The 21,697-nt window shown below is 31.1% G+C and overlaps 4 protein-coding genes across 5 annotated transcripts; 1 reads left to right on the top strand and 3 right to left on the bottom strand.

Moving 5' to 3' along the window:
- The first annotated feature begins 1,000 nt into the window (after positions 1-1,000).
- LOC101266396 (uncharacterized) lies at positions 1,001-4,630 on the top strand. Of its 2 annotated transcripts, none has more exons than XM_069292574.1 (5): positions 1,001-1,151; positions 1,696-2,292; positions 2,684-3,233; positions 3,380-3,916; positions 4,035-4,630. In XM_069292574.1, exons 3-5 carry the CDS (start codon positions 3,225-3,227, stop codon positions 4,464-4,466), a joined length of 978 nt encoding a protein of 325 aa, XP_069148675.1. In that variant the 5' UTR covers positions 1,001-1,151; positions 1,696-2,292; positions 2,684-3,224; the 3' UTR covers positions 4,467-4,630. The 2 variants fall into 2 exon arrangements, with proteins under 2 accessions (XP_069148675.1, XP_019066910.2); XM_019211365.3 differs by having other exon boundaries at positions 2,707-3,233.
- A 773-nt stretch (positions 4,631-5,403) lies between these two features.
- LOC104644920 (uncharacterized) lies at positions 5,404-10,425 on the bottom strand. Its single transcript, XM_069292640.1, has 6 exons — positions 10,225-10,425; positions 8,729-9,589; positions 6,902-8,616; positions 6,620-6,755; positions 5,811-6,391; positions 5,404-5,735 (listed from the first exon to the last, which is right to left on the bottom strand). Exons 1-3 carry the CDS (start codon positions 10,423-10,425, stop codon positions 8,077-8,079), a joined length of 1,602 nt encoding a protein of 533 aa, XP_069148741.1. The 3' UTR covers positions 5,404-5,735; positions 5,811-6,391; positions 6,620-6,755; positions 6,902-8,076.
- LOC138340704 (uncharacterized) lies at positions 5,507-7,980 on the bottom strand. Its single transcript, XM_069292639.1, has 7 exons — positions 7,735-7,980; positions 7,410-7,532; positions 6,902-7,326; positions 6,620-6,755; positions 6,192-6,391; positions 5,811-6,056; positions 5,507-5,735 (listed from the first exon to the last, which is right to left on the bottom strand). Exons 1-7 carry the CDS (start codon positions 7,978-7,980, stop codon positions 5,507-5,509), a joined length of 1,605 nt encoding a protein of 534 aa, XP_069148740.1.
- A 3,617-nt stretch (positions 10,426-14,042) lies between the features above and the next one.
- On the bottom strand, positions 14,043-20,372 carry LOC101264098 (L-aspartate oxidase 2-a, chloroplastic). Its single transcript, XM_004251858.5, has 8 exons — positions 20,237-20,372; positions 19,272-19,415; positions 18,538-18,892; positions 17,359-17,601; positions 16,943-16,999; positions 16,750-16,830; positions 15,856-15,917; positions 14,043-15,248 (listed from the first exon to the last, which is right to left on the bottom strand). Exons 2-8 carry the CDS (start codon positions 19,400-19,402, stop codon positions 14,249-14,251), a joined length of 1,929 nt encoding a protein of 642 aa, XP_004251906.1. The 5' UTR covers positions 19,403-19,415; positions 20,237-20,372; the 3' UTR covers positions 14,043-14,248.
- Between the last annotated feature and the right edge of the window lie 1,325 nt (positions 20,373-21,697).

A 21,697-nucleotide genomic window follows, 5' to 3' on the forward strand; every position in this document is an offset into this window, starting at 1 on the left:
AGGTTCATCAACTTCCACATCTCAATAATATTTGAAAACATTATTCCTTTTTTTGTCTAGCAAATGGAACTTTGTCCAATAGTGTTTTCTCAATCAAGCATTATTCATAACGACAAGGCCAAGAAAAAGTTAAAAGTCAATCTTTAATTTCATGATCCATCTGACCAAAAGGAGGATAATAATAATAGAGGATTGTTTTGACAGCTCCTAATAGTTTCGAAATGAAATTAATAACTTTTATCAAATTTAGAAGTATTTTTAATGCTTTTATAAATTATTTTAGAAATTATTAGAGACTTGGAATTGAACACATATATGTATATATAGATGGCGACAGACAGAGCTAAAATATTTATCATGGGGTTCCAAAATATAAAAAGTAAACACAGGAAAAGGTTCAAAGGGGTTGAACATTTGTTATATATACGTAAAAATAATTTTGATCAAGTATAAATAGTGATTTCTCTCTGTCTTAACTTATGTGACACCTTTTATTTTTCAAGAGTCAAACAATTTAAGTTTGATCGGTAATATGCACATGGAATGAAAATTTATATATTTGTAAGCTACATAAAAAGTATTATAAGTTACAATATTGACAATCCAAAATATTAAAAAGATATATGAAAAACTTATGGTCAAAAATAAATTCGTTTGAATCTCAAAATTTAAAATGTACACATAAATTAAATAAAAGGAGTAAATTTTTTCCGAAGAGGATTCAAATACATCCCTCAAACCTTTTTATATATATATATATATATATATATATATATTTATATATTGAGTTCAGTCGAACAAGTCTGACCAAACTAATTTTCAAAGGGCCAAATACATTGAACTAAGACTTGGAATATGAACAGGATCTCTCTGTTGGCCTAACTTGTGAGAATTAATGAATAAGGAAAAAATGATTATGTCCCCTTGCAGCTTTGTATATCTGTGTCTTCTAATTTTTGTATCATGTATATGTATATATATCCAAATATATTCATCTTTTTTTTTTCCAACAAGAAACATAATAATACTAATACCTCCAAGAGTCTTTAATCCTTTTTCATTCAAAAGCTGCAAAAAAAGAAAAATAAAAACTTCTTCAATGAGAGATATGTACACAATGTGGCTGCTATATGTGGTTCTGAATAATAGAGGTATCATTTTCAACTTTATTTTTTCATTTGGAAACATATAAAACTTTATTATAATGAGTAATGTTTATAAGTTGTTTTAGTATGACAAATTAGTGATTTGGTGAGTACTTTAACATTACAATGGATTAAATTCAATTATTTTTACTGTAATACTTTTTGTAACTTTATCATTACAATAAGTAAAAATTTAAGGAATCCCATAGTGTTATTCAATAATTACATTCTGTCCCGATAAGTTTAATAATTACAAAAAATCCCTTAAAATTGCTGAGCCGTGATACTTTAGAATGTAGTGATACATGGTAAATGATACATGGTAACTTAAAACTGTTAAGAAAAAATAGGGGATAAAAACGATAAATTTAATGATGTTACTAAAACAGCTTAATTTGTGGTAACAGATCATTAATCAGCATTAAATCAGCACTTAATTGGATATTAATTTCAAAATTTGAAAATCAAAGATTGTATCAGTTATTTTGAAAACAATTTTTTAAAACATTCTGCTAAAATTGGAGCTACCAAAATTTTGTTGTTGTTACAGTGGGTTTTTGAAGATGAATACTTCGATTTTGATGAGACATTCCGAAATTTGGGTGAACGAATTGCAGTATGAAAGTTACAAAATTGATGGAATCGTTGTTGGAGATTCAATTTCGTTTTCTAATCTCAAAGCAGCAATTGCAGCCGAGTTGGATATTGATGTATCAAGGAAAGAAATTGAAATTCGATACATTGTAAAAGGTAACGCCTGTCCGATGAAACTTAAGAACGATATGAGTGTTAAACTATATTTTGAACTGAAAAAAAACGAGCCTGGATTTTCAATATATCCATTATGTATTGACACAATTGAGAAGAATAGTGGTACTGTACATAACTTTGATGGAAGAAGTGGAGAAATAACGTGTGTAGAAGGCACAACAAATGATACACAGGCTTTGGCAATAGTTGAAAATAGCTTATTTGAGACACATGATAATGCAGAAGTTGGAGTTGCAAATGTTATAATCAATTCAGATATTGTTGATGTGAAGACAGGTCAGATATACAAGGATAAAGCAATACTTGTAGATGTGATGACGAAATATAAGATAAAGAACAACTTCAACTGCAAAGTGAAGAGGTCTGATCAACAAAGGTATGACAGTGTTTTGATATTTTAATGTATCATGTGTTGTTTTATAATTTAATTAGTACATGAAACATTACTGTTCTATATGAAAACCTGCAAGTTTCATATGTTATTTTATAATCTAATGTATCATTATTTCAAGAATTTGTTTTTGATACATTGAAATAACTATATTTGATACTTGAAAGTACTACTACTGATATAGTAAGGACTGTATCAGTTTAAACAGTCATATCACAAATAGTGGATAATTTTGATTAAATTTTGATACTTTTCTTAAAAATTGGTTGATACTTTTTGTGTGATTCATTGTTTGATTACTTTAAACATTATTGTTGAATATATTATATATGATGTATTTGATATGTGTATTAATATGCTTAAAAAATATAAGCAGCTATGTGTTGGTATGCTTTTCAGACAAATGTGGTTGGACTATGAAGGCGTCGTGCAGGAAAAAATCTGATATATTCATTGTTAGAAATTTCAATAGTGACATACGTGTCCGATGAGGGAGAGGGTATTAACCAAAGTCCAAGCAACAGTGGGATTTGTAAGTGGAGTGACAGCTCCAAAATTGGTCAATTATAAACGAATTTATACACCAAGGGATATAATTGATGATATTAGAGAATATTATGGTGTTGAAATATCTTACCAGCAAGCATGGCGTGCTAAAGAACGTGCACTCTCCATGATTAGAGGAAAACCATCTGCTGGATATAGACGGATGCCGCGATACATACACATGTTAAAAACTGTGTATCCAGATTCTTATATAAGAATGCATAAGACTGAAGAGGATGAATTTATGTATCTGTTCATCGCCTTAAGACCATTCATTAGGGGATTTAAATACTGCAGACAAGTAGTTGTTGTGGATGGTGCACATCTGAGTGGAGCTTACAAAGGGACATTTGTATCAGCAAGCACACTTGATGGCGCAGGTATTTTTTATTTATAGTAATGATGTCTTTTTATATATTAAGTATAAAATAATATAATGTGTGTGTAATTAGGTTGCATATTTCCATTGGCATATGGTGTTGTTGACACCGAAAATGATTGTTCGTGGACATGTTTTTTTGAACAGTTCAAACATGCATTTGGCGATAGAAAAGATATGTGTGTTGTTTCAGATAGAAATGAGAGTATCATGAAGAGTGTAAGGATTGTGTTCCCCGATGTACCTCATTATGCATGCATCTGGCATCTTTGGAAGAATGTATGTGGAAACTTCAAAAGGAGCAGAAAGGCCATAAGTGATCTATTCTACTCTATGGCCAAGGCATATAGAAAGGAAGATTTTGATAAGTTGATGTCTAAGGTTGATAGAATTGATCACAGGGTTAAGGAGTACCTTGAATATGCAGGTTACGAAAAGTGGTCAAGAGTTCATGCAACAGTAAACAGAGGTAGAATGATGACTTCAAACATTGCAGAATGTATCAATGGTTGTCTTATTGAAGCACGCCAATTAACTATATTAGAATTCTTGGAAGAGGTTAGAATTCTTTTTGGATCTTGGCATTGCAAAAACAGAGAAGTAGCCTCATACACAAAGGACACATTAGGTAGAAAATTTGAGGAATTGTTGATTATAAACGCGGCTAAAAGTTCAAAAATGGAGGTATGTATCATTATATAATACTTTATATTATATGTATCTAATTCTGTGTATCATTATGCTTTTTTTAACATGATTTGGTTTTTAAAAGTTATATATTTATAATTTTTAATGTACACAGGTTGTTCCATCATCTGAGTTTATTTTCTCAGTTTATGAAAATGGAAGAAGATATATTGTTTGTCTTGAGTGGAAAGTATGTTGTTGTGGTAGATTTCAACTAGATGAGATACCTTGTTCACATGCAATCGCTGTATTGAAAAAAAAGAATGTCACCGATATGAATCTGTATTGCTCTGATTATTACAAGCCTGATGCGTTGGCAAAAACATATGAAATTCCAATGGTGCCAATGCCAGATAAGAAAGATTGGTCAGATCCTAAACACGTGGTAGCTGAAACTGTGTATCCACCTAGATACAGAAGATCATCTGGACGACCAAGAAAAAGAAGAAGAAAGAATGCAGATGAAAAGATTTCGGTGAACACAAACTGTTGTGGACAAGAAGGGCACAACAGAAGAACTTGTACTTTCTACCCAAAAGAGAAGTGAATTAGTCGTAATGTTTCTATGATATAAATAATAATTTATAACGTAAACATTTTAATGAATTTCAGTTTTAATTACAACTGCAAATTGAACCCTTTGTGTTTAGATAAATAAACGTACAAACATGTGGTAATTACATTTGAAGTCGTGCTTATGATTATAAATAATTTCTTATTATTGGTGTTGATAAATATACTTGTGTCAATATTTGTTTTGAATATATAAATCTTATGCTACAGTAAGATATATAATTTAAGAATTAATAGGTAACATAATGTACATGATACATATGGTTTATCTAGTGTATCATGTACTTTTATTGTGTATTTTTTGTACACATTGTTTATATAATGTATCATGTACTTTTAGAGTGTATCATTGGTTTGCACAATGATACATCTCCATTAGATAAAAAATACAAATATATTGTTGAGGTTATTGAGTACTTTAGAATGACTACAAATCATGTATCATGTGAATTTATATAACTTGTGTAATGCTTTTTTTGTTATGCTTTTATTGATATATACAGTAAATAACTTTCCTTTAAAAAAATAATACCAATTCATATGAATATGCTATTCAATTTACCTAAATATCTTGTAAAATTTAAGGATTACAGTGTAACATATTGTACATTATACATACGGTTTAGCCAATGTATCAGTTATTTTTAGTGTGTTTTTGGTACATATGTATCATTTGGTTTTGGCAGTGTATCATCTCGATCAAATAAAAAATTTAAAAATCTTTATGTCTATGTTTAATTATAAATACTTTGATTATACTTTATTAAATGATTTAAACATGGTTTTGGCAGTATATTTATTATGTCTATGTTTAATTAAAAATTTAAAAATCTTTACGTATATCATTTGATATTTATATCTTCAATATAAACAAATTTGGTACGTAATGTGAAAAAAAATATTCATGGAAATTGACAAAACCAAAAAAATAACATTAAAAAGGATAAAAATAGTTGTTCAATAACATATAAAAATAATAAATATAACATTAAAACATTGTTTTATCATGAAATGCTACGCTATGTGAACTAAATCTTCTTCTGGTGGTGGTGTGACTACGCCCCTGAATTTTGGTGGATCATCATTATCGCTAACATATCCGCACTTAGCCTTCTCACTTCCATAACTCCACAGCAATGCTCCATATCTTTGACGCAGGTAATCAGGATTAAAATCAACATAAGATATATTGATTTGGTCACTGATATACTCGGCAAATGCAGTAACATATAACCCACAGTCTCTACAAAAAATACAGAATAAATTAAAAACTTAATGATACATTAAAAAGGGCAAATGAAAAATTCTTGATACTTACAGGCTATCGCTTTCCTGTGTAGGGATGTCTTGTGCAAATTCTATCATGAAAGGAACTTGAGGCTCCAGAAGTGAGCCATTATTGTTGTCTTTATATGCTTGACAATCAGCAAATTTTGTGCGTTCATTTTCTTCAAAAAATCCATTGTCAAGTAGGTATGAAGGAAGCATTTTAGACAATATCTTGATATCATGAGGAATTGTTTGTTTCCTTGTGCTAATTGATGAGTCAAAAACCCTTATCAACCTGTTTTTCAACTCAACAACAGCCAACACCCAATGGAATTATTGATCACAGTTAATTGGGATGTAGACCTCATCTACAAGATGCCATGGTAAAGCAGCTGGTATTCCAAACCCTTTGATGATGTTAATTATTGACCTCTCATGTACAGATACAACTGAAGCTCGATCAATATGTTCTTGTGTAGTAAGACTATCATCATCATCGTCCATGTAATTTCTATCATAACAGTTTTTTACATGTGACATGAACAAACAGTGGGTTGTTGTGTATCTGTATTGATCCATGCTGCAAAGTTTTGATTTTTTACGAAGGTAGTAAAAAATCACATCGATGTGCTATAAACAAAATGAAAACAGAGTAAGAAATTATTTACATCTAAACAATATAAAAAAAGAAATATAATTATGTGAATATAGTATGATACTTTTGCAAATTAAATAGTATGATACTTATACATAATGTATCATAGCTAATTAAATAGTATGATACTTATACAGAATGTATCATGATGTTATAATATAGTTATGACTGATACATATTTCATAAATAGTTTAATATTTTACCTCATCAGACCAACACTTGTTTGGCTGTGACATGGCATAAAACCAATTCTTGTTCATTGGAAAAGCAACAACAAAGTCCATCATCATAAATCCAAAAGAAGAAGATCTTGATCTGTATTTATCGTCCGATGGGTTCCTGCATATATGATACATAAGTTTTCAATGTATGTACATGATACATAACACTCACTTATTTACAGTTTTTATATAACAAAGTATCATGAATTAGTTGTATATAAAATGATTACGCCTAACACTGAGAAAAAAATGTATAAAACTTACTTATTGTTATGATTTTTTAGAAGCCCCCTCAACAACCAATTCATGTAATCCTCAATCAGTTTCGGCGAAACTTTATCTGCAATGCCACATCCTTCAAACGGGAAATGGAGTCGAGCCATATCCTTCAATTTCTCTTTTCCCTTCTCGCTTGACCCAAAAGAAGTACAATATGGAGATTGAATCCTTCTCGAAGGCATTCTATTTCTATGCGCAGGAGTGACTGCATCAGTTTTAACAGCAATCTCCGTTATTGGAATTTCAGTGGGTAATTGACTGTCGGTCAACAAGTATTGGCTGCTAGTTATATTCTTTGGATCGTAAGAATATAATGGTCTAGCATTGGTAGCATCTTTACCCAAATCTTTGATAAGCGCATCTATTGCTGCTTGAGTGGATGGCGATATTGTTGTTGAAGTTGAAGAATCCTGTATAATATGATGTAATGATTTTTAGAATAAATTTGTGTGTAATGAAATTGTGTGTCATAAATCAAAATTGAAAAATGTACCGATGAATCCGTTATTATTTTTTCGGGCAACACATGAGGGATGTTGTGATGAACATTGTCGTCAACGGCTTGGTCCATGATATGTTCATTTAAATCTTGGTGCGACTGATGTGCATCACCATCCTGCATATGCAGTTTTGAAATAAATACTGTTAATATAATTTGTGCTGATATGTAACATTGATAACAATCACATGATACATAGTATTGATTAAATATGTATGATACATGACAGAATATAAAATGAGAAAAAAAATGATCATGATACAAAGCATTAACTATATGTGCATGATACACAACATACCTAATGTATCATAAACATTACCTTTGGATTATCACTGACTATTGGTTCACCCTCATTTACGGAAACACCAACACCATCCACATAGACATCCCCTGCATCGTCGACGATATGATGCTCACCATTTTTACCAGAAAAACCACCACCATCCTCAGCTACACCACCCATATCATCGAGATCAACTGGTATTTGCTGAGATGTTTGTTTGTCAGACTGAAATGTGCTTGTATCATCCTGAAAATTGATGTTCTCTTTGCTAATAGATTGCATCAGCTGGGAGTGATTTGCTTTTATCAAAATAATCAGTTCCTCAAATTTCTTATCAACCTAAAATTGTAGATACATTTAGGATAAATAAAAGTTTGTTTAAAAATTACAAAATAATTTACTTACGTAATTTCTCAAATATCCTTTCAACTCTTCAATATGAGGAATTATATTGTTGACATTCTGTGAATCTGCATATCCATGAACATCAGCAGCCGGGTTCTGAGAAACGTCTGGAACAGAACCATGTACATCAGCAGCCGATTTCGGTGACACTTGTGGAACAGAACCATGTACATCATCAACATCCGAATGTTGAGGCAGACTTGACATGGAAACATGTACATCATCATCCGGTGTCGGAGACACATTTGATTGATCAGGCTGTTTCTGTTCTGACACCTTCTTTTTTTGAATAATCGATTTTTTTCTTCTTTTTGGCGGTGATGGAGGAGATGTATCAGACACTCTAGAATATGTCCTCAATAACTGTTCGGGCGGTTTTGTGGAGAAATCATCTAAATCATGTTCCTCGTTTGGTTGTACTAATGATATTGATGTAGAATGAGCATGTTCAACTTGAGCAATATCAAAAGCTTCAATTTCCTCTGCTGTTGGGACAATGTTTGAACATGCATTCTAAATGTATCACAAACACATAAGATAATTTAACTGTTAGATACAGTAATAATTCATAATGTATCACAAAGACATAAATAACGATATTCCATATACAAAAATAAAATTTTACCTTTTGGAAAATGGTGGACATAAGCATTTCAAACTTTGCCTTTTCAGACACAACTCTCCAATTGCATATTCTTGGGATGACATTGCGTTCTCTCACAGCTATTTCTGAATTTAAATTGGATGCACATTCGTATATCCAAACATTTAGTGCATATGGCATCCCATATAATCGGTACAACTTTTTACTAACGTCAAAATCCTGTCTAAGTGAACCAATTAGTTTGGAAAATGATAGTTGACCCCAAGGAAAATGTTGATATCTACCATCTTCAACCATTAGAAAGTCGACAATAGATATCGTTGTATTATCAATAGTAGCTAATACAAATGTATGAATAAAGAACAGTATAGACATTTGGAGTGCATCCTGATTGCTCTCCCAATTACCCATCTTAAACCTTTGAACTAGTTGATGCTTTGTAACACTATTGACTGCACCAGAGAAATACTTTTTAAAAAGCATACAATTAGTTTGTTCTGGGTATTTGAAATCATTGGTATTTCCTCTGACCTTAAGTCCTGTTAATAATGCAAATTCATCTATACCAAATTTTAGGACACACCCGTTGGAATGTCTAATATGCAACACATTAGGGTTGCTTTGTTCCAATTCTAAAAGCAATAAGCACTTAGTTATTTGGCCCTGAAAATTACATTTAGAAATGTCTAAAAAGGGTCCAAAAATTGTATCCTTAAACATTTGGATAACATTGTCCCCCACGTATTTTTCAAAGTCCTTTAGGAAATTGTTGTTAAAGTTGACAGCAAACCTTATGGGATGTGTTGGTATCTTTTTAATCTTGTACTTCAGTGGCTGCAATTTGAAAATAAAATCCCAAATTAAAACGATATAGAAATATAACTACTAAATAAAACAACTAATAACTTAATGATACATGGTTTCAGTTATCAGAATTTCATACTACATGAAAACATGTGATACATGTCTATAACATGTATCAGTGAATTAAATAAAACATTATAACATGTGATACATGTCTAATACATGTATCATAAACAGCGACTAAACAACATACACAAAAAATCTATATGTATCATCAACTATATCTGATGAAGCATTTATTAAACTTAGTGAATGATACATTATAACAAATTTCAAAACATGTATGAGTACATCAACTAAACAACTAATACCTTACTGATACATGATATCATTCAGGAATTCATACTACCTGCAGAACATGTGATACATAGCTACTACATGTATCAGTACATTGACTAAACAATGTACACACAGATTCTACATGTATCATTAAGCACAGATTATACTTTACTAGACTTAATGAATGATACATTATAATAATTTTCAAAAACTTAATGATACATATAAAATATTATGAAACACAACAAATTCACGTATCAGTTGACCATCTAAAACACTATACACCCTTTTTTAAATGTATCAGCAAGCACACTTGATTCCTTAAAAAATTTACTAATTAAAACAACACCATTTTTAAGTACCAAAATACTAACCCGAGTCAATGTAGGCCTAACAACAGTGTTTGCTGCCTCTTTTTTCCCTTTTTGTTGTATTTTTACAACCTTTGATGTTTCGCCATGGTCTTTGTTTGAATCCTTTTGAAGATTCATAGGATCATGCAAAGACTTTTTCCTATTTTCTTTCCAATTATCATCGTCGGAATCATATATCCTTCTATTAATTGAAAGATCCATTACTATGATGTAATAGAACAATTAACAAAAACAAAAAAGAGAAGAATATACGAATTGATGATGGATTAACTATAAAAAGGGTCTGGGTTCTTACGATTCAAGATTAGGAAGAAATAGTCGAATATGGATTGAGAATAAAAAGAAGAAAATAAAAAAAATATGCTGGGTTGAGAAGATTCAAAATTATGAAGAAATAGTTGAATGAATACGATTAAGGAAAAAAAAAGAAGTGAAAGGTGACTTTGGTAAGAACAAAACGGTAGAATGAAGTGGAAGTTACCCTGCTTTCTGATTTTTTGAATTTTGAAATTCAAAATTTCAAAATTTGTTCTTTTATTTAAATTTAATTAAATTTAATAATTCAAAATAAAAAAGCTGATTAAAAGGTTGAGTGTTTAAATGGATAAAATTTAAAATTCAAAAACTAATTTAAGAGGTTGAGTGTTTTAATGGAGAAAAAATAGGCATTAAAATTAGTAAATGTGTATTATAGGAGAGAGAGTATAATGTATCTAAAAACTTACACTAAAATAAAAAAAATAGGAAATTATGTAATATTTAAAAAAAATAGGGAAAATTGGAGAATATAAAAATTATAGTTGTGTATTTAAGTTATTTTTACTTACAATAATTAACTCAATCATTCATATTAGAATTTTGTGTATTATCTATATATACAATAATCAAACCAATTAGATATTCGTTATTTAGGACTAGTAATTGGCCTACTCTAGATATTTTTCCTTTCCTTTTCTTTTTTCCATTTGTTAATATGCATTTATTTTTAAAAAAAAATGCAAACCTCTTAGCAAATTTAATTGTCTTCAACATCCATATTAATATGTGTTATCACAACAAACAACTAATGCAAAACCGTTATAGCATTAATTCAGTCTAATTGAAGTGTTATGAAAAACTAAAGGTGCTTCTAAACATATGGTATATAATACTAGGGGTTCAAATGTGTAAAGTCGATCGAATTTAATCGAAATAAATTGATTAATATTATTTTTTAAAAATAAAATCATAGACTTTTATTTAAATATATAACCGTTCCAAATAATAGGAGTGATATTTTTAGTTTATGAAAAAAATCCAAAAGTTTTTCGAATCGAACCGAATAACCTTACATATGTATATATTTTTATATATTAACAATATGTAAAATTTAATATATAAATATATTTTATAACATTTTCCAATAAAAACATAATCTAAGTCATAGCCTATGGTGACGGGATGATTTTAGGTCTTTGATCTTAATTATTATTTACTTAATATTGTTTAAAATTAAAAAACACTATAATAGATCGATACTCAATCACCAATACGACAAAACCTATGCAAGCACTCTATTAAATGTTAAGATCAAATAATACGGCATCAAGGTTTTACATTCATGACCTCTTGGTGAAAAACTGAAGTTCTTCTTCAAGCTAAGAATATACTCGTGTAAGAAATATTTTGATAATAATTTATTTTAAGGTGATATTTTAAAAGTAAATAATTTAAAAATTAACCGAATCATATCGATGTCGAAGAGAAATTAATATGAATAAAATCTAATTTTAATTATACATTATAAATTATCAAAAAATGAGATAATATAATTTTTTAAAAAATAACCAACCAAACCATCCGTTATACCCCTTACATAATATGATGGATTTCACTTGCCTTTGTAGAGTGAAATAACAATACAATTATTCATTAGGTAGAAAATCTCACACAACTTATGAACCATTAATCTTTTTTATTATATTACAAACTCCAATGTATTATTGAAAATATACCTTTTGTCAACTTGAATATTTAGAGGTATCTTTAGAATAACAAAACCTAGTTCATATACTTCTAATTCTAAAGCCACTTTATTTAAAATAATTCAATTTGACAAAACTACAAATTAACAATAACCTTATATCGATACAACTATTAAATAACTGCCCCCCCCCCCCCCCCCTTCCTCCTCCAAATTTTTTTTTTAGTATACTAATAAAATAAATAATATTTTTCGATTCAATTTATCTACTCCAATAGATAGGCTAATATAATCATACAAAACCACTTGAGTATACTAATAAATTTAATAATATTTTCTTCGATTCAATTTATCCGTTTCATCTAAACTTGCGCAAAATACTTGGCTGTTAGAGCTTGGCAAAGGCATTTATGATTTATGTCTTGGATTTATTAGGCTAAATGAAATTCTGGGCCATGTCTTGTAGTCTTGCATATGCTACAATTATTAATTTTAGTTATATTCTAGGTAGTATAGACTTAGATTTTTCACTATTTGACCTATTTCGTAGGAACATGTTCAACAAAAAACATTACTTTAAATTGAAGAATGAAGACTTTTATAGCATTCATTCATTTGGAAGACTATCAGATTTTTCTCTATTTGACCTATCTTGTAGGCACATGTTCAACAAAAACACATTACTTTAAATTGAAGAATGAAGACTTATGTAGCATTCATTCATTTGGAGGACCTCATGCTGAGGTCCCTAATAAAAGCTTCTCAATGGTTAAATTAAAAATTACTAAAATACATGTCTTATGCTTTCTTTATTTTCGATATTCCCTTCTATTTCTAAAAATTTCTAAATTTTTTTTTATGTATCCGAGCTACATATGGATGTATTCGATCCAATATTTAATGTATCCGAGCTACATATTATGTATCCGATTCATTTTATAATGTATCCGGCCTAGTTTTTAATGTATCCGAGCTAATTTTAATGTATCCGAGCTACATATTATGTATCTGTTTTATGTTATAATGTATCTGAGATACTCTTTAATGTATTGGTTTGTGTTACTTTTTAAGGGATTAGTGTAGGGATAAATTGTAATTTCATATTAAAACTATATGATTTCTGTAAAATCTACAAAAAAAATTCATTTGGTTTGGAGGATGGTTATTCACACGGATGATTTGCGATTGACCATCCTTCAATATCATTTAAATTCAGTATGTCAAATAAGGTTTGCCTAGTGCAGTTTTCATGCCTGTATAATTTGCAGGTTTTCATATAGCAATCCAATATTCTATGAAATCTTTTCATTACCTTTCAAAAAAAAAAAAAGATTTTGTCGTACGAAAAACATAATCAATAAAATGCTATCAAAGAATATTATTTTTCCACTAATAAAAGAAGAGTTCATGATGCTTTAATTTAAGAGAAATTTTAGTTTCTCCTTGTTATCAAACTTTGATACTCAGTTGTATTATATCCCTCTTTTGGTATGACCACTACATAAAAATGCTTAATCAATAAAAAGTAATGACCGGTATTAAAAAAAATGTCTAAAAATGACCTTGTCGATTTTTCACTTGACTAGATAAAATAAAAAGATAAAAACAATGTAATGCAAGAATCTCAAAACAATTTCAATTTCAATTTCATAAATAAATTCAAGAATTATTCTATAGATAATTTAAAATCACTTTTGCCTCCCTTAATAAAGTAACTTTATATTCTATATCCTAATATCCGACAAGTTATGTCGGAACAAGACTTCAATTTCTAAAAAAGAACTATTCCCCACTAGTCATAAGTTAAATAATTAAATAAGTAGGAAAAAGAATTCAAATGGAAAAAAATGTGCAATTTTTATGTGAATGGATGAGAAAGATAACTGGTGATTTTTCATTAGGGAGCCTACTATCATACATTACAATGTAACAAAGGGCCTAACTTGAGTGTGCTCAAGTTCCTCTCTTCTTGCTTCTATAATTTAGTATGTATATAATATAAGCATATAATTAGTAATAGTTCATCAAAGAATAACTCCAAAAGTAATGAGAATGGCATATCTAACATATCTGCTGCTTATGTAATTGCCGCGAGCTATTTAGCTGTGAAGGAAAAATTACTGTAGGCAACCTCTTGCTTTCCTCGACGTGAGGGAAGTCAATGGTATAATGAAGCCCACGACTCTCATGTCGCGAAAGGGCACTGCTAACAACCAGCTTGGCACAACAGAAGAGATTCCTCATCTCGCAAGCCTCTAAACCAACCATAGTCGGTTCCCACCCATGCTGAAATAGGTATCGTTCCCATTTTAACTCCAACTCTATGATTCTGGTTTCTGCAAGGGTTAGTCGTGAGGTAGACCGAACAATTCCAACGTATTCCCACATGATTGACTGTAGTTCTTTCCTCACTTCCCTTGTCTGACGAATGACTTTGTTAACTACTGTATCTCCTAGTAACAAGGGTGCTACAGGCCGCGGCCACCAATTTGAAGCACTGTGACCGATTTTAGAAAGGTTCATGTGATCTATTGAAGGCTTTACAGCTCTTCGTGCAAACACTAGTGCTTCAGCCAAGGAGTTGCTAGCAAGTCGGTTTGCACCATGCAAACCAGTACATGCAACTTCACCTGCCACATAAAGACCTCGTACATTAGTCTCACCTTCGAGCCCAGCACGGACTCCACCACACATGTAGTGAGCTGCGGGAACCACTGGAATCGGCTGCTGTGTTATGTCTAACCCATAGCGGAGACACTCAGCAGCTATGTTAGGAAAATGAGAAAGAATCTTCTCTTTGGGCTTGTGACTGATATCAAGAAGAACATACTCTTCACCACGCTTTTTGAGCTGGTCATCAATACTTCTTGCTACCACATCTCTTGGGGCAAGCTCGGCTCTTTCATCATACGATGGCATGAATCTCTCCATATCTAAGTTGTAAAGAATGCCTCCATCACCTCTGACAGCTTCAGTTATCAGAAAAGCATTCTCTCTGGCATTTGATGGTCTGATGGGAAGGCCTTCATCAGCCAAGGCAGTCGGGTGGAATTGCACAAACCTGGCAACACAAGTCAGAGAATTGTAATTATTAATGCAATCATTGAGAATAGTTCATCAACCTCGCAAACAAAGACCTGTCTACCATCCAAAAGATGATCAAAGGAGGACCATCAATTGAAGACACGCTAGTCTAGAAATCTTTTTTTACATCAATTAATCCCCCAATGAAGAACTTGATACCCTTCTTCCTGAAGAAAAATAATTTGCACATCCCTATCTACATCAATTAAATCCCCCAATGCAACCTTTGGAGATAATCCATCAACCTCGTAAACAAAGACTTGTCAACCATCCAAAAAATGATCAAAGGAGGACCATCAATTAGAGAACCGACTGCTAGTCTAGAAATCTTTTCTACATCAATTAATCCCACAATGAAGAAAATTTGATGCCTTTATCCTGAAAAGTTTCAAGTTGCAAAACATTTTGAACACACCCTTGTATATTTGTCAAAACTGCAAATTCTGAATGAATGTAGAACAAGATGCAAAAATCAAGAAGGCAAAAGATGGATGAAATCTGGATTGGCAGATTTTACAACACAGCTCACTAAAGCAGAGGCAGAAATATGCTATAACAAGAATGCAACGCTGAGGATTACTTACTCCATGTTGGAAATTACAGCTTGAGCTCGATGAGCCATAGCTATTCCATCTCCAGTGGCAACCTACAAGCATCATATCAATATGAATTAGAACTTTAAACATGTCAACATTCGACAAAGTTTAACTTTTTCCATTCATTAATAAAGGCACAAATGAATAAATATAAAAACAGAACTGGCCCCACCACCAATTAGTTTAGTTTCTTTTTTTAAAAAAAAAAAAGATAATGGCAGAATAGCATAATAGCAGATGCCTATCCCAGGTTAGTACAACTTTGAACTATGCATCTTGCTTCTATTGTACAGAAATTATTGGTGAATAGAATAAGAATTTACTATCTTCATTGTATACGAGATAAGAATCTACACTTCCCAGCAAAGGATCATCTGTATTCCTATCCAGATCATCTGTTTCTTTTTTGTCTTATCTTTTTCTCTTTCTTTTGGAATTTAGGGCAGCGAGCTCTTATTTCTGATAGCATATTAGCTTAACATGCAATTGCTATAGGGTAAAAAAATTAATACTCTGTCAATGTTGTTTGCATCGATGTCAACTGATAAAATCTTTATGAATTATAAAAGACACTTCGAGATCAAGCTTATCAACAACAACTAAATGCAGAAGCATGCTAGTCAACAACAACTTCCCCATGAGTGGGGTATGGGGAAGGTCAGATATACGCAGACCTTACCCAAACCCTTTGCGGGTAGAAAAAGCATGCTAGTCATATGGTAAAAAAGTAAGTATTAGCCACCTCGCACCAAGGAAGGGCTTCCCTTTCCCACCTTCCCCTTCCATATCACTGTTTAGGACTCTGAATAATCTTACTGATCATAAGGAGTGACATTGCTATAACTAACAACATTTTGAAGGAGAAGATATTGAAAACCATACTGGCGGATTAGTAGTGCTTGGATAGATATGTCCAGCTCCACCTGATGCCAGCAAAGTCACTTTTGAAATGAATCTTATGACCTACAAACTCAAAGTAAGAGCGCAGAAACCTAAGAAATCAATTTATAACATTTTGAGGAAACATTCAAATCATGGAGGTGAACATGAGTGAAAGCATCTGGACTGTACTTACCTCCTGTGTTTCTGTGTTTATAGTATCAATTCCGTGACAAACTATGTCAGAACCATCCTGCATTTGGCATACAAATTAACATTAGCATATATTTATGCCTTGTCGAACAATTCATCCTTTCTAAAAAAGTCCTTATTGAACAATTATCATCATGTTCAATTTGTCGTTCACTTGCATTGCACTGCTTGCTTAATCATATGTACTAGGGTCCATACCTTAAGATTTGACCAAATATAAGCAAGTGGTAAACAATTGCATAAGCAATATTTGCATAAACAACATAAGAAAAGACTAATGCCAAGTTTAATTAGATTAAAGCAACAACCCTTCATTTTAGACCAAATTGATGCTAAAGCAGAAAATTTTTCTCCATAATAACCAATGCAAACAGTTGCTATCAAGGAATAAACACTTACCTGGGTGGTCAACAAATCTATTGCAAAATGGTGTTGAAACACATATATATTAGGATCCTTAACAACCGCCTCTAATAGGGCCCTTCCTATCTCTCTGCCTGTCATATCAGCAGCATGGACAATTCGGCGATGGGAGTGGCCCCCTTCCCTGGCTAGATGCAGATTGCCATCCTCCCCATGATCGAACGAAGCACCCATAGCAATCAGTTCTCTAATTCTCTCAGGTCCTTCAGTGCACACAACCTGGAAAATGGAGATGCACTTCAAAAGAATGAGGATTTTAAAAGAGTAAACTAAAAACAATATTTTGAAGTAATAAAGCAGACATTTTGAAAGTTTCATTTAAAACATTGATTGCATAAGAAGCACAACTATTTGAACCAATTTTTTTCCCGGCTGAGAAGAAGATATCAGCTGTAATGTCCCACCAATCAAGCACAATATAAAACTTCCTTGAACCAGTATATATTTATAGAGAAGATAATTAAAAATAGCATAGAGCAAACTAATTGGTATCCCTTAAAAAACTGATGCTGATTTAGGGAAGTGCTAATGATACCTTTGTGTTCTCATTGAAAAACAAAAAACAAATAGACCTATGGTACAAACTAAATGAAATCCCACTATCAAACTGAAAGACAACAGAAGTTCACTTCCAGTTTTATTTTTGTTTTTTCCTTCTTGTATGTCACCCTCACACTCTCTCCTCCAAATGTTCAAATACAGAAGTCAACAATCTGAACCATGTAGAATAGGTCTACTACATACTCCGATGGAAATCTTCTATATTACCAACCATTGGTTTCACAGCTCTCTCGACACTTTCTTCAGTTTCAACTTTTAAGAACTTACATCAGAAGTTAGGAATAGGCATAGAGCCTTTCTTGTAATATTGCTTCCTGGCACTTCAACTTCAAATTGAAAACAAACCTACTGCCCCCACTGCTGTTACTCTTTTCCAATTTTTGCAGTTCTACATCCTGCGGCAAAAACCGCCTAACAAAAAGGTCCTTTGGTTTCAACCTGAAAGATGGATCGACAATTTTCCTATTCATCCAACCAAGCAGTCTGGGAATAAAATAGGAAAAGGAAAGGAAATAGTCTCCAAAGAGAAAAAAAGCTGAAAACCTGGCAACTGCTTTACGGAACTGAAGAAACTTTAATATTTTGTGGACTTACTCTAACAATCTCCTCATCACAGAGGTAAGCACCTGCCACAATTGTATCTTTCATGTGGTTCTCCACTGAATCCTTAGGGCAGAGCACAGCACTTACACCACCTTGAGCATAGTTAGTGTTACTCTCATGAGGCTCGGCCTTGGTTATCACAGCCACAGATCCATGTTTGGCAACCTCAAGAGCATATCGAAGGCCAGCAATGCCACTACCAATCACAGCAAAATCAAAATACCTTGTTGAGCCTTCTCTCTGGCATGATTTGATTGTTCCTCTGTGAGACTTCCGGTTTGTTTTCACTTGACATTGTGAATAGTTACTTCTATCAACTTGTAAGAGTTTGGAAATCCAAGAAGACCTGAAAAACTTAATTAGCACATGGTCATAACCAGAAAATAGACATGATAACCTTTCACTTTTCTGAGGAATTAGGAAATGACTCAAAAAAACGAAACTTCTAGCATTCTGTCACCTCACGAAAAATATATTACTGGTTTACCCCCAAACACGTAAACAAAGATTCCTTTTCAGTAAGTTCTTATTTGAGGATAAATAGTCCTACAGACAACACGTGAATGAATATCACCATTACAAGTTAAAAACATCTTAAAAACTCCAAAATAAATTATTGTTCGCCGAGAAGAGAAGAGAAGGTGTACTACAAATAAGATAATATACCGGGGAAAAATAGATATAGAAGGAGAGATAGGCGAAAAAGCATCATTCGTAATACATACCAATGGATTTGGTTTTGCATGCTGCTCAGGATCACAGTGGAATGACAATGAGCTTTTCCATAGCTACTCCTCCGATAGACATGCTCCCTCAAATATAATTGCCCGCTTCCTGAAGCTATACCAGTTGCCATATGATCTTACTGACTGACAATCCAGGTCAAAGGAATTGGTATCAGGTGAGCACTCGAGGTTTGTGTGAAACTAAACATAAAGATCACTTTGATTACCTCTAAAAACATCCTAACAAGGCAACAAATTGATTTCAACCACAAAATATTTCCAAAGTTTATGCCACTTCTTATAAATATGATTGATGTAACTATGGTTGGCAGTGAATGCAATAAATTTTGAAATTACTTCCTACTTAATTTTGTCTAATTTACTTCAACTTGAACCAATCTTCTTCAAGCTTTGGCTTTATAAGATGTTCTTCAATTCTTTGAATTAAACATTTTTCAAGCTCAGGCTAATTAAATAATAAAATTATAACAATAGAAATGATCATTCTCTTAAACTCAAATGTCTTTCAAAGCATGATAATCACTATGAAATTGGTGGCTTAAAGTGATAACAGAAGCACAACTAGAAAATAGTACTTCAATTAGCCTATTCAACCCTGTAAACTCTTAATTCTATTTTTACATTTAAATAAATTATAGAATAACTTTTCTTTATAGCTAAGTTGTTATACTCAATTGAAAAAAATTTCAAAACTATAATCCATAAAAACAACATTATTCCAATTGAAAAGAAACAAATGATAATTCAGATATAAGATCAAATATTTTTGGGTCTTAGAGAAGAAATCTGTTTTGGGGCTAAAAATTGTCATACAGGCAAAGAAAAGAGCAGAAAAATGTAAGAAAAGGCAGAATCCAGTTGCATGTGTGCTACAGGATAGGAGAAAACCCTAAATTCAACTTACAAACAAAACTCCATAGCTCACAGAGGAAGAAAACAGTTACCTTAACGCAGCAAAGATAAGTTGTGGAAGGAAGCAGAGTACAGAGGGCAGAGGGAGAATTGTACAATAAATAAATATAATTTAGTGAATATATGCACTTTTCCAATGTGTGGCGTTAGAGAAAAAGTAAGGGCAGACGGTCCCACTCGCTATTCCTCCACAAACAAATTGGACCAAAATAATATTCGGTCTTTCTAATTACTTACTTAATTTTAAATTAATAAATGGATATTTATTAAGAAAATAATAAATAATTTTTATTAATTATGAAGTAGATAAATTAAAAGTTTAAATTTTTTTCCTTTTCTAAGATAAGTAAATAACGATATAATAGGTATTTTTTGTCATTTTTTGATTTGTCAAAATGGACAAGAGAGCTAATACTACTATATTGTTCTTTAATTTTATTTAATATTTTTAAAAATATGTTAGCTGATAAACAATTTCAATAACAAAGATAAAATAGATTTAAAAAAATTAAATTATCTCTTAATTTTCAAAATTAGACAATTATTTTTAGTATGATAGACAACTATTACTGGGCTAAGGAAGTATTTGTTATTTTTGATATATTAATAAAAGACTGAGTTTAATATTTTTATAAAAAGGTAAAACATATTTAATGAATAAATTAATATTTTAAAATTAATTAATAGATATAACATAATAAATTTATTATGTCAATTTTTTAATAAATGTTTTATTTAAAAATTAACAAATAAATAAGGACCGAGCATAAAATCCAAAATTCAGCCTTAACTATTTATTTTTTTCAAAAGAAATCCAAATTTGTTGTTTCCAAAAAATAATAATAATAATAAAACACGTCAGAGTGTTTGTTTTTTGACTTCCCTCTAACCCACCCACATCCTTGCATTTCAAGCTAGTTTCCCATTTCATTGTCGCACTATTTGCTTAACTTTATTTCTTCAAAATAGTCTAATATTATAAAAATTTAAATACAATAAATATGAAAATAAAGTTATTATATATATATATATCAAATTTTAAACTCTCAATTATCTAAATTATAATAAACAGAGAAAAGCTGGATTTTTTATCTTCTTTATTTTATTTTATATGATATTATTATTTTTTTTTAAATAGTTCATTATTTATGTTTTAAAAATAATTTCACATTAAAAATCTTATTTTATTAATATCTTGTGAACGATAAACTTAGTTGTGGAGTTCAATAGGCAAATCGACTTTCATTTAGCTTTTTTTTTTTATTTTGATATAATTTCTTAAAAGACCCTACACTTAGCTTTTTTTTAATGTTAAATTCTTATATTTATCAATTTTGCTAACTAAACACGTACATACATAAATGTTACACATAAAATTTTACGTTATTTTTTAATGACATGTAAGTAATTAAGTGTTAATAAAAAAAATCAAATAGATCAATTTTATAATTTTTGAAAATTTTCAAGTAGCCATCTTCTTACTGTTTGGTCAC

This window comes from Solanum lycopersicum, chromosome 12, assembly GCF_036512215.1.
Source record: "Solanum lycopersicum chromosome 12, SLM_r2.1".
Taxonomy (NCBI): domain Eukaryota; kingdom Viridiplantae; phylum Streptophyta; class Magnoliopsida; order Solanales; family Solanaceae; genus Solanum; species Solanum lycopersicum.